Consider the following 12,358-nt stretch of genomic DNA (forward strand, 5'->3'; position numbering starts at 1 on the left):
ACCCGAAACCCTTGTGAAAGGCCCGTGATGAGGTGGTTCACAAAACAGGGGTCTGGATGAAATAATAGAAATTTAGATAATGTAGGCACATTAATAGGGGTAGAGGGATGGATTTTTAGAATCTCTTGTAGAGAGGGGCCATCCCTTTGTTTGCCGGCCTTTGACGGCGGGGGCAAGTTGATTTTGGGTGTGGGTCCTTAAAAATACTGCAGATATGAGAGAATTTGCAATTAGGATAAGAGCAGACAGATTTGTTGAAATTGTTACAAATTTGTAACCCGTTAAATTGAACAATAGCCCGGCCAAGTCGATCTTGTTGACGGCTTACGTGTTCAGCGACATGGGCAGGAACCATAGTGGGCGAGGTAGTTCCAGTTATAGGGCAGAGCACGGTTGCATGACCGTGGGAATTACAGACGGCGCACGCTATGGCCTTAAACCCACCGTAATGACGGAGCAGCAGCTCGGTGTCCATAACGGACCAGTCTAGTCTGATGTTTGCCGTGATGATACACTGGGCTGACTTGGCCGAAAACGCTTCATGGTACTCGTAAAACAACGTTCCCCCATAGCGCTGGTGTAGTTCAGCAATGATAGTGAGGTAAGCGTCCTGTTCGACCCTTCTTTCCGGGTAAACTTGGCACAAAATGTCTCTGTAGATGCCGAACGTGATAACGAACTCACCGAAGGACAGGTTGTGCGTAATCCTGGGATCACTAGTCTTTAAAAGGACAGACACATCGCCGCAATCAACCCATTTGCGCTCGACCGCGGGTGAAGGTAGCAATAACCCAGCTAAATTAACGTCTTTCCCCTGAAGGATATTGTTTTTCGTATGCTGGGTAATGTTTGCAGCGGCAGGCGTAATAAATGTTCTACCCGGATACTGGACTGGTATAGCTGAAGATAGTGAAAAGGATATTGGAGCTGGGGCGGCTGCCGCAGATGCAACAGCCGGCCGGAAGACGGTCCCCGTGGCTGGTGCGTCCGCCGTGATAGCGGAGAAAGCTGAGGTCGATGGTACCGCTGCGTAGAACTCGGGCAGGAGATGGGAGGGCGCCGTAACGCCTGCCGCCGCCGCGTTGGGAGCTTGAGGTCTTCCTTGGGTTGAGAGTGGTTTCTCGATGACGCTCATTCTCACGTCGAGGCTTTTAACTGTCGCAGAGGGATTGGAGGACTTGCACCATGTCCGAAATGAGGACCTGTGGGACGGTGGATTGCGGATCTCGGGGTTCTGGAACATGAGCTTTCTTTCTCATGCGTTTGGTCGGGCCGGGAGTTGAAGGAGTCATGGTACGTTTCCTAACGGGCTTTTTACTTTTAGCCGCGGTGGCAGCAGCGGCAGCATGAGCGGTGGCGGCCGCGGTGGCAGCGGCGTCTGGAGCAGACGATGGGGAGGGAAGTGCGTCCGGAGGAGGTGGGAGTTGAGAGTTCGCCAGCGATGCAGAGGCTACGTGAAGGATCTCCTCCCTTGATAGCCCAGCTTCGACCGGGACGCCTTGTTGATTTATTAGTTTGAGTAATTTGCGAGTTGGCCAGGATGCCCAGGAAACTGATTTGAGATGGATCCTAGAACTCCTGCGCACAATGTCGGGAGACTGCGGGATGACATCGTCGTCGGATTGGGAAAAATCAAACTCAAGATGAGAGCGTGTTGACATCATGAGCTGCCGAGGTAACGCGGTGACTTGCGTCGAACGAAATACCTGAGCAGCAGAAGAGGTGTGTTAGACAGCTGTTAAATAGTAGGTGCAGGCCGGTGATTGGTAAAGCAATTAACCAATGAGGGAGTAGCGCGCCAGAGTCTGAGTCCTCCTGGTAGAACTTGCGCTAAAGCTTACATTTCTGTAAAAAAAAAAAAAAGTTTAATTATTATTAGATATTTTTTTTAATATACATTTATTTGCAGACCCAATTAAAATCTCCCACGACCCAGTCTTTGGGAAAGACCGCACTAGACAATTTTTCCTGCTTTATGACCAGGAAGCTTTGGGAAATGTTCCATTCCTACTGTATGAAAATGTACAGACGATTGTACGACCTCAGACAGCGCCGCTAACTGGCGACGTTGTATCGCCGTCTCTGCCGTCACACCTCTATGCTAATATTGACCCTCCTTTTTCAGTGAGACACAGCCCTGCTTTTACATCAGGCACTTTGGACAGCTGCCTAATAAACCACACACAGAACGGGTGCTTTCTATTACGCTTCAAGTAAACTTATTATTGTTTTTCTATTTCAGTAAAAGGCCTCCAACTGGTCCACAAAATGTCCACGGTTTGCCAATAAGTTAGCCTAATCAGTTGAATCCAGGTTTGAAACAGTTTTTGTTTAAATGAGCCTACTCGGTTTAATACTAGTTTCAAACCCTTTTTGTTTAAATTAGCCTTCTGTGTTTACTGTCTCAGTTTGAAACCCCTTTGGTTTAAAGGTGACATATCATAGCCCCCAGGAGGTGGTGGAGTTCACCGCAGGGTCCCAGGCCTACACGCCTCCAAATGGTCCACAAAATGTTGAAGGATTGCCCAGACACTGGGACAAGACCCAGGTTCCTGAGACTGGACACAAGGTAATGATAATTATAATTTATTAGAAGGGTAACAAGCAACAGCATTACTTACATTTCATATTTTAGTTTGAGATCATAAATTTAATGCGTTATTAGAAATATTATATTAATTATTAGGAAGATGATGTTTACATAACCAGTGTTGATGGTGATGACATCCTGATGATAAATAAAGTTAGGATGTATTTAAAAAGTAGCTAAATATCATGTATATATGTATATCATGAGTCTCATGATATACACCTTTGGGTTGTTCTAACTGTTCTCAAAGGTAAATTAAGACCTTTCTCTTCCGTCTCGGGTAGAAAGTTCTGCTGCAGGATTCGTCTGAAGAATACAAGGAGGTGGAGACGCTGTTTCGTCAGACGATGACCGACTTTGACATCGTGAAGATCGAGAGGATCCAGAACAAGAGTCTGTGGGACTGCTTTAAGTTGTACGTCGCTCGGTCCGAGAAGCCGCAAAGTGGCCGACACGAGGGAAATGGAACACAGCCCACTGTTCGACTAACAAGGATAACGCTTATGATGATCAACTGTCATTTGAATATATATATTAAAAAAACATGTTTTTTTTAAATGGATGAAATTACATTTTTTTTTATCATTAAACACAAATATTAGATCATCTGTTATCGTTATAAAAACGTTATCTTTATAACGTTTTTATAACGATAACGCTTCTAATGATCAACTGTCATTTGAACCATCTCACTATTTATTTTAAGGCAAAGGGATCAGATGAGGAAGCAGAACGGTGGGCAGTGCGTAGCCGAGAAGAAGCTGTTCCACGGCACCGACTCCAAGTTCATCAACGCCATCTGCTGCTCGAACTTTGACTGGAGGATCTGCGGCACCCACGGGACCGCCTACGGCAAGGGTGAGCTAACTGCTACGACACCGCTGCAGGGCCTAAAGGTGCAGGGTGTACGATCAGTGGCATCCAGCACAACAGTCTCAGCAGGGATTGTGTACAAAAGTGTGTTTTAGTTATCGTGTATATCCCATAACAAATTAGATAATAATTGTGTCTTGTTAATTTTTAGTTCAGAATTTTGGACATCGGACCTCATTTCCAAGTGAGCCAGTGTGTTATTTATCATTGGAGACCGTTTTCAACATGTTTCATTCAGTCCTTCTAGTTGCAGAAATCGCTGGTGCTAGGCTAGCGCAAGTCGAGGGGAACTGCTAGCCTGCCAATAAAAACAGTTTTACCCGATCCACAGTACACCCGAGGCAAACCAATTATAACGCCTGACTATTGATGTAAATGTCTGTGTGGATAGAATAATGTTAGAAATAAAACTATCCTTGTATCACAATGATCGCAATACATTTTGATGGACTACTTTCTCAGCAGTGGTGGAATTTCACTTTGCTCCAATGTAGCAACCAATTCACTACAGCAGAACGTAAACAGAGAAGCGCACTCCAGGTAATATCAGTACACCGCTGCCGTAGCCTGCTTCCAGTCTGGTGTTATAATTGGTTTGCCTCGGGTGTACTGTGGATTGGGTAAACTGTTTTTATTGGCAGGCTAGCAGTTCCCCTCGACTTGCACTAGCATAGCCCCAGCGATTTCTGCAACTAGAAGGACTGAATGAAACGTGTTGAAATGTCTACAGAGGAAGCGGGTCCATTGTCGTGGAGGCGGCCATGTTTCTACAGTAGCCTTGAATGCACAAACTGCTCTAGAATTTTGAAATTTGTCCTCCTCTCCTCTGTCTCTCCCCTCTCCCCTCCTCCCCTCTCTCCCCGTCCCCAGGCAGTTACTTCGCCCGGGACGCCAGCTACTCCCACCGCTACACCGGGTACACACCGGTCCGCTCCATGTTCGTGTCCCGGGTGCTGGTGGGCGACCACACCCGGGGCTCGTCCAGCTACGTCCGCCCGCCCTCCAAGGACGGAGGGGACACCCTCTTCTACGACAGCTGCGTCGACGACATCCACGCGCCCTCCATCTTTGTCGTCTTCGACCGGCCTCAGATCTACCCGGAGTTCCTGATCACGTACAAGGAGAAGGCGTCCGACGTTTATTCACCAACGGACTTGAATGCCATCCCTACGCTGCTGCCCTACCTCTCCTCACCACAGGCCTACGTCCCCCACCCCGCCGTCCCGACCTGGCACTCTGCCCTCCCGACCCGGGACTCTTTCTTCACGACCCAGCGCCCCGCCCTCCCGACCCGGGACTCTGCCCTCCCGACCCGCAGTGGCGACTGGTCATTAGGGGCAGGTGGGGCTCGGCCCCACCTACTCTCACAAGAAAAAAGAAAAAGAAAAAAAATTAAAATTTAAATATAATAAATATATTATATAAAAAAATTATATATATATATATATATATATATATAAAAAATAAAAAAATCTCCCCAGAAAGTACTGTAAAATAATAAGTTCGGCGCTTTTAGTTCATTTTTAGTCGACCCTAGCTTGCTTCTTCCGGCTGAGTTCATCCGGTGGGGCAAGAGGGGCTCTAGCCCCACCAGCCCAATGTAATGTGAATTTAAATTGAAATGTTAAATGCCGTATAGGGCTTGAAAATTTGAAATGCGCATGCTCAGAGTGTTTCTCTGTTGAAGTGGACGGAGATTATTTTACTTCCTGGTGGGGCTAGCCCCACCGGCACCGCCATGGACATATATGGTTCGTTCCACTACAGCAGTGTTTCTCAACCTTTTTTGAGCAAACTCCCCCCTTACCTTACCCTGATCCTCTGGCGCCCCCCCCCCCCCCCCATTATTATTGTTAATTTTGTTTAAATTGCGATACCCGTGGGTAGGCTATATCCATTACCAACTCCACTCCAACTCGTGCTACATTGCTTGAATAAAAAACTTCTGTGCCGTTTTGGTTTCTTCTGGACAAGAAGATGTGTATTCAGAGTTTTATTAAAAGGTTTTATTATTGAGCTACTGAAGTTTAATACGTAACAGTGCTTGTGTACATTTTTATTGGTTAATGAACTGTTAACCCGCGAACTTGGGTTCAATTTGTGCACGAAAGACTCTCTTTGTTTACGTGACGTTGCCTAGCAACGCTGCGCATGTGCAGCCTTTATCCGCTTCGTTCGCGGCCAAATAGTAATTAAAGTAGTTTGTTACTATACAAGTTAAGCGCATGTAACATCAGTGTTAAATGCGTATGTGCCGGTTGGTGTGCGTACCTTATGAAAGTAAGTGTTTATCGGTTCGCAGACGTAATGAGCGACGTTGCAGTGGTCTACATGTAATGCGCACGTTCTATTGTTTACAATTAGCATGCTAAGCGGAGTTAGCTTTATTCACGTCTTGTGTTGCCTTACTATGTAATATGGATGAGATTCATGTTGCTTAGCGTAATGCCCCATCCACCGCTTGCTTTGCATGTCCCGCAAACCAACCAGTGGAAGTCAGGGGAGGGCGAAACAGTTTTGGAAAGCACCACACTACTAAGATGAGGTGGATTTGTTTATCGGCGTTACTATGGCGATCATGACGGCACTGAGCATAAAGTAAAAAGTAGATGTGACGATAGAGGGGTTAGAAACCCACATGAAGATAGGCTTTTTATTTCAGTTATCCTATTTTTGCACCGAAAATATTTGAAAACCATGAAAGGTCCCCCGTGTTCGTTCCCAGCGCCCCCCTAGGTTCTACGAACGCCCCCCAGGGGGCGCTGCCGCCCCCGTTGAGAAACCCTGCACTACAGCGTAATGTGTGTGGCGCGCATGATGAGTCATGACTCGAGTGACCTAGTCCTCACCTCACGTATTCAGAATTTTATTAAAAGGTTTTATTATTGAGCTATTGACGTTTAATACGTAACAGTGCTTGTGTACATTTTTATTGGTTATTGAACTGTTAACCCGCGAACTTGGGTTCAATATGTGTACGAAAGACTCCCTTTGTTTACGTGACGTTGCCTAGCAACGCTGCGCATGTGCAGCCTTTATCCGCTTCGTTCTGAGTTGGAGAGTAGCACGTTTAAGTTCAAATAGTAATTAAAGTAGTTTGTTACTATACAAGTTAAGCGCATGTAACATCAGTGTTAAATGCGTATGTGCCGGTTGGTGTGCGTACCTTATGAAAGTAAGTGTTTATCGGTTCGCAGACGTAATAAGCGACGTTGCAGTGGTCTACACGTAATGCGCACGTTCTATTGTTTACAATTAGCATGCTAAGCGGAGTTAGCTTTATTCACGTCTTGTGTTGCCTTACTATGTAATATGGATGAGATTCATGTTGCTTAGCGTAATGCCCCATCCACCGCTTTCTTTGCATGTCCCGCAAACCAACCAGTGGAAGTCAGGGGAGGGCGAAATAGTTTTGGAAAGCACCACACTACTGCGATGAGGTTGATTTGTTTATCGGCGTTACCATGGCGATCATGACGGTACTGAGCATAAAGTAAAAAGTAAATGAGACGATAGAGGGGTTAGAAAGGGGGTTAAAATGATTTTTATTTCAGTTATCCTATTTTTGCACCGAAAATATTTGAAAACCATGAAAGTTTAAAAAGTAAAAAATAATGACCGCTACACAAGCAAAGTTTCACAGCGCCCCCTAGGTTCTATGAACGCCCCCGTTGAGAAACCCTGAGGTAGATCATCTAAATTAGAGGTAAAACGCCTTGGTCCCCACCATCCAAGGGATTTTGGCATTAGCCAAACCGCTGGCAAAAACATCCGTGCATTTAATGTGGAGTTAAAAAAAAAAAAAAAAATATATATATATATATATATATATATATATATATATATAAATTATTTAAAAAAAAAAAAAAAAAAAAATATTAGCCTAGCCCCACCTGTTTTTTACATGTAGAAACGCCACTGCCGACCCGGGACTCTGTCTTCCCGACCCGGCCCGGGAGTCATGGAGACACGCCCCTGGGGCACTCTGGGGATCTGTTTTGGTTTTAGTTTTAAGGACTACTTTTTTGCATTCGTTAAAAAAATGCTTTTCCGACTTTCTCACTTTTTCAAAATTGAGGGTGTCTATGACTTTAATTTCATTTTCGCCGTACAACGGACAACGCCCCTTAACTGTGGTATAATGAGCGTATACCACAGCCTGTCGTGATCTATTGCTTAATTATACTATTGATGTAAAGCACTTTGAGCTACAATCCTTGTATGAAATGTGCTATACAAATAAAGTTTTATTATTTTATTATTATTATTCAAATTATGCAATATACACAGTGAAATGCTTTATGGTAACCGTGGGAGTTGATTGACATTTAAGTTGCTATGAGAACATGAGTTTGATTGCCCAGTTTTTCAAATCGCTGGAAACCACAACTGGCCTTGATGAAGGATTCACTGAATCCGGTTCGTCCACACGTCAGGGAGAGGACGTCATCACGAGTGTAAATAAAACATTTGAAATGTCTGTACCGACCTGTGGCCAGCAGAGGGCAGCAACTACACACGAACCGACTACGCTACGTCCAATGTTGATTGCGCTTAATTACCTTAAAATACAGGTTTAGTTGGTTTGCAGGGTTAAAAACATAATTTATTTGCTGCAGTGTCATTCTCAAGGAACAAGCGGTGATAGCTTTTGTAACTGAAAATTAATTAAAAATATTTATAAAACGGGTGGCTTAAATCAAGCGATCTGATTGGTTCCCAACTGTTGTATAATGAGCGTATTACACACAGCTATGACGCCCATTCAGTTTACAGAGTTCCGTATCACTCCGCGCCTAACTTGAACTGTTTATTTATATATAAAAGCAATAGCATAGTTCACTGAAGCCTGAAAATATGTTGATTGATGGAGAGGGTGGAAATGTTGTACAGCAATAGGCACACGGTGAGTGAACTGCTCGATAGTAGGCTAAATTGCCGGCGAACCGAGCTACCGTCTCTAGCCTTCTCTCTGAAGGACGCTACAGTGTGTTGCATAGCAACTCTGCAGGCAGCCAGGAGGGACTACTTTTTTGTATTCGTTAAAAAAAATGCTTTTCCGACTTTCTCACTTTTTCAAAATTGAGGGTGTCTATGACTTTAATTTCGCCATACTTACGTAACCGTTTATGCCGTGGTATAATGAGCACATTCCACAGCCTGTCGTGATCTATTGCTTAAAATACAAATTGATTTAAAAATCTATTTTTTTTTGTCTGCATTATTTCTGTGCCAATTGTAGTCTCTATAATCAGTAAGTTAAATATTTGGCCAATGTATTTAACACAGACGTAGGCCTATATACAGACGTACACTGTGATCTGTGATGTGACCGAGGCCTCCAGCGACGCGACACCGCCTCACACGTCGCGAAGTAGCCCCGGAGAGAGAGAGAGTGAACACGGCCAACGGCGAGACGAACCGCGGCCATCTGGGATCCGTGTTGCCAGATTGTAAATCTGGCCCAATCTGGCAACACCGTCTGGGAGTGTTTTAATCATTGAGTTATAATCCTTAAAGCATACACGTTGCCTTCGTCTCTGCTGTTAACATAGGACCGCTTGTTCCAAGACGATCCAGTGTCGAACCGCGATTTTTCTAATTCAACACCAGTGGTTGTAACTTGTACTCCGCTTTAAGGCATCTCTGGTCCCCAGCTGCAGACCCCCCCCCCGCAGAGAGGGACCACCGGCCTCCCTGTGAACGGGTGGCCGCCTCTTCCTCCTGACCCCGGCCGCCCCCCCAGCAGGTGCGTCTCATCCCGGTCATTAGGGGGCGGGATCGAGGCGTGGTGCGTTATCGCAGGATGGATTGGAGGAAATGATCCATGGACGAGGAAGGTGTCTCGGGTCTGTTGTGTGAGATTCAGGCCTCATGAGGGTCGCATCCCCGGTGGGTTTTGCTGAGTCACGCAGACACGCCCCTGGCAGACTTTGGGAATCAGTTGTGGTTATACTGTGGGTCTACATTTGGGCGGGCGGGTGATTTCTGTTGTTGATGTTGTTGTTGTTGTAGGGATTAGGTTGACTGCATCATCAGCAGTTTGCATGCAGGTTAATGTTGATCCTTAAAACTGTGGTTTAGCTCAACGTACTCACTACTAGGATGATTTTGGTAATCAAACGTGTTCGTGGCAATGCAGGTTGAAGTGCATTGAGAGATTTTTTTCTCGTTTCCACATATTAATCGTAGGCCTATTGACGATTACATAATTAATAATTACAGTATTTTAATTGGCATAATCTGTATAAGGATGACTATTAGGCCTATGCCTATTTATTCATTCATGTATTTTTTATGGTTATAATGAATATTATTTATCATTTATCACAATTGTTTGGTTTATATAATTCGAAAGGATGCTGTAGCCTACCTACCTGCGGCCAATCAGGCGTCTCCAGGCTTGCGGTCCTGAACGCATCATAAGACTACACTTCCCAGCATGCACCGGGGGAGACACGGCGCGATCTGCACAGGGAGGCTGAGCGCCAGCCTATGAGGGATCGTGATCAGCGTCGCCAGATTGGGCCCGAGTTCCCGCCCAATCTGGCAACCCTTGGTGGAGCGCGGGTTGCCAGATTGGGCGGAAAATCTGGCCCAATCTGGCAACGCTCATCGTGATTGTGACACGAGCGCATAAGGAGAACCACCCGACGCTGTAGGGACCCCTGAGCTCCGCGTAGGTAAGTGTTTACATGTCTTTTAAATTAAAACGTGTGCAGGATTGTTGTGCAACTGGTTCACCTGATCGACCGAAGATTTAACCGCGTCTCCATCGCTTTGGGGGGGGGGGGGGGAGATCTGAGTTTTTGCGAGCGTCCTGTCCCCCCGTTTTCCTCCAGTTAATCTACCTTAAGCATCCTATTGGGGTGAGCCTTGCCTGCTGCATGCACCGTGCTCTGACCATCCTAAGATGCAACAATGCAACAATGCATTCGCTGCGGCGGTCGTCGTCAGATGCATCAGTTCTACGGTCCCCGGCGCGTGCCTCGCGCTCCGGTCGACGCACCGGAGAGGGGATCCTCAGCCGTGTCCCCGTGCTGCATCAGGCTCCGTTTGTCACACCTTAACCGTAGTCTCACCGGGTCCCGACCGGGATGAACGCAGAATGCAGAAAAAGTAGACTTATTGTAAGAAATATTGCATTCAAGTAATTGGACGACCTAAACCTTTGCAGACGGTTTTTCTGTAAAAAAAAAAAAAAAAAGAAGCTTTTTAGGCCTTTTTTGCGGTACTTTTGGCTTTTTTTTAAATAGCTGCACTTCTGTATGATGTCATGCTGGTAAATATGAACGTTGTCATGAAATATTTATCAGGCGTTGGGAGAACCAAACTGGTCGTTAATAGACAGAGTCCTGGGCTATGTAACGACCCAAACATCTCTCAGGTCTCTCTCTCTCGAAAGAGGCTTTCTGTCGCCCTAACGATCAGGCCAATCTCTGCTCCAAACTCGTTACCAATTCTTATGAATTACCCTTCGCGACACGAAGGGTAATTCATAAGAAATGGTAACGAGTTTGATGGCGTGAACACAGTCCCGGTCTTTCAAATTCTTGTTTGGGATTTATAATATTTTGTGGGTCACAAAATGTTACACAAAATGATATTCTGTGGAACATTTCACTTCAAGGCCACCCAGTAGGCTGGTGTCCTACGTAACACATTTCTGAACGGCACTTTCCTGGTTTCTTTAAGCGTCCTGTTTCTACACACCTCCATTCGGGTACCCTTTACCGTTCGATAAGATAAGAATCGAACGTCCGTCTGACGCCAGACGGATTTGTCTGAGCTGATCAGAGAGTCCGCTCTATTGGTTCAGCGCTTAATAACCGCTCCGGCACACAGAGGGATTCCCGTTTACGTCGCTCCCGGGGCCGAAACCCGTCCCGGCTAAAGTGCTCTAGGGCTCCCCCTGCTGTCTCCCCCGCTTACCTCGGACATAGTCTGGCTTTAACCATCTGTTCGATTCTAACCGACGTTGGAATACCGTAGGAATACCGTAGGATAGGGGATACCGCACAATACCGTAGAATACAGGGAACACCTGAAGAATACAGGGAATACCATGGAATACAGTGGAATACCATGGAATACCATGGAATACCGTGGAATACCATGGAATACAGTGGAATACCGTATAATTCCTGGTCTGATCTGGTAGAGATTCTACACATAGGAAACTCCACCAGACACGCAGTCTCTCAGTGATGTGATGTGGCCGTACGCGGAGCCAGCAAGATTTCAATCCCATCTCTGCGCTTGTGTGCGTGCACGCGAGTGTGTGTGCGGGCGTGCGTGCGTGCGTGTGTGAGTGTGGAGTTCCATCTGGCCGTGGTTCTGCGGGCTGGACGCTGGGTTCTGCAGTGTAACGTGAGCTGAGGGGTGGATCCCGGGGTGTGTGTGTGTGTGTGTGTGTGTGTGTGTGTGTGTGTGTGTGTGTGTGTGTGTGTGTGTGTGTGTGTGTGTGTGTGTGTGTGTGTGTGTGTGTGTGTGTGTGTGTGTGTGTGTGTGGACGTGAAGACACAGAACCACGGCCGTGTCTCTCTCTCTCTCTCTCTCTCTCTCTCTCTCTCTCTCTCTCTCTCTCTCTCTCTCTCTCTCTCTCTCTCTCTCTCTCTCTCTCTCTCTCTCTCTCTCTCGGCGCCGTCTAGACTCAGACACCGGCCCGGGCCGGAGACGGACAGGAAATGATCCACTTCCTTTTGTGGCTGAATGAACCAATCAAAGCTGGTTTACAGCTCGTCGTTTTAAAGGGCGATCGGCACCGTCGATGGTGTGCGGTTTATCACACCAGGGGGGTTCCTTTGGCAGGTAGTCTGACATCGGCTGTCCGGTCTGTGAGTGTGTTTGTTTGTGACCACCGTTATGGCGGTCGGTGAGGGGGGGGGGGAATCA

At 46.4% G+C, this 12,358-nt stretch overlaps 1 protein-coding gene and 1 long non-coding RNA gene across 2 annotated transcripts in view; both read left to right on the forward strand.

Moving 5' to 3' along the window:
- Positions 1-2,516: 2,516 nt before the first annotated feature.
- On the forward strand, positions 2,517-3,312 carry LOC311367379. Its single transcript, XR_014639739.1, has 3 exons — positions 2,517-2,569; positions 2,875-3,005; positions 3,297-3,312. It is a non-coding gene; the product is annotated as an uncharacterized lncRNA (long non-coding RNA).
- The window catches only part of LOC311367473 (protein mono-ADP-ribosyltransferase PARP12-like), a gene marked incomplete at both ends in the record, with an annotated part of 12,068 nt that continues 3,019 nt past the window's right edge, over positions 3,310-12,358 (forward strand). Inside the window, 2 exons of the mRNA XM_084486314.1 lie at positions 3,310-3,448; positions 4,334-4,804. Coding sequence (XP_084342440.1) covers positions 3,310-3,448; positions 4,334-4,804 — 610 coding nt within the window. The remainder of the gene's footprint in view (positions 3,449-4,333; positions 4,805-12,358) is intronic.

The sequence above is a fragment of the Micromesistius poutassou genome, assembly GCF_964030765.1.
Source record: "Micromesistius poutassou genome assembly, chromosome: 22".
Classification (NCBI taxonomy): domain Eukaryota; kingdom Metazoa; phylum Chordata; class Actinopteri; order Gadiformes; family Gadidae; genus Micromesistius; species Micromesistius poutassou.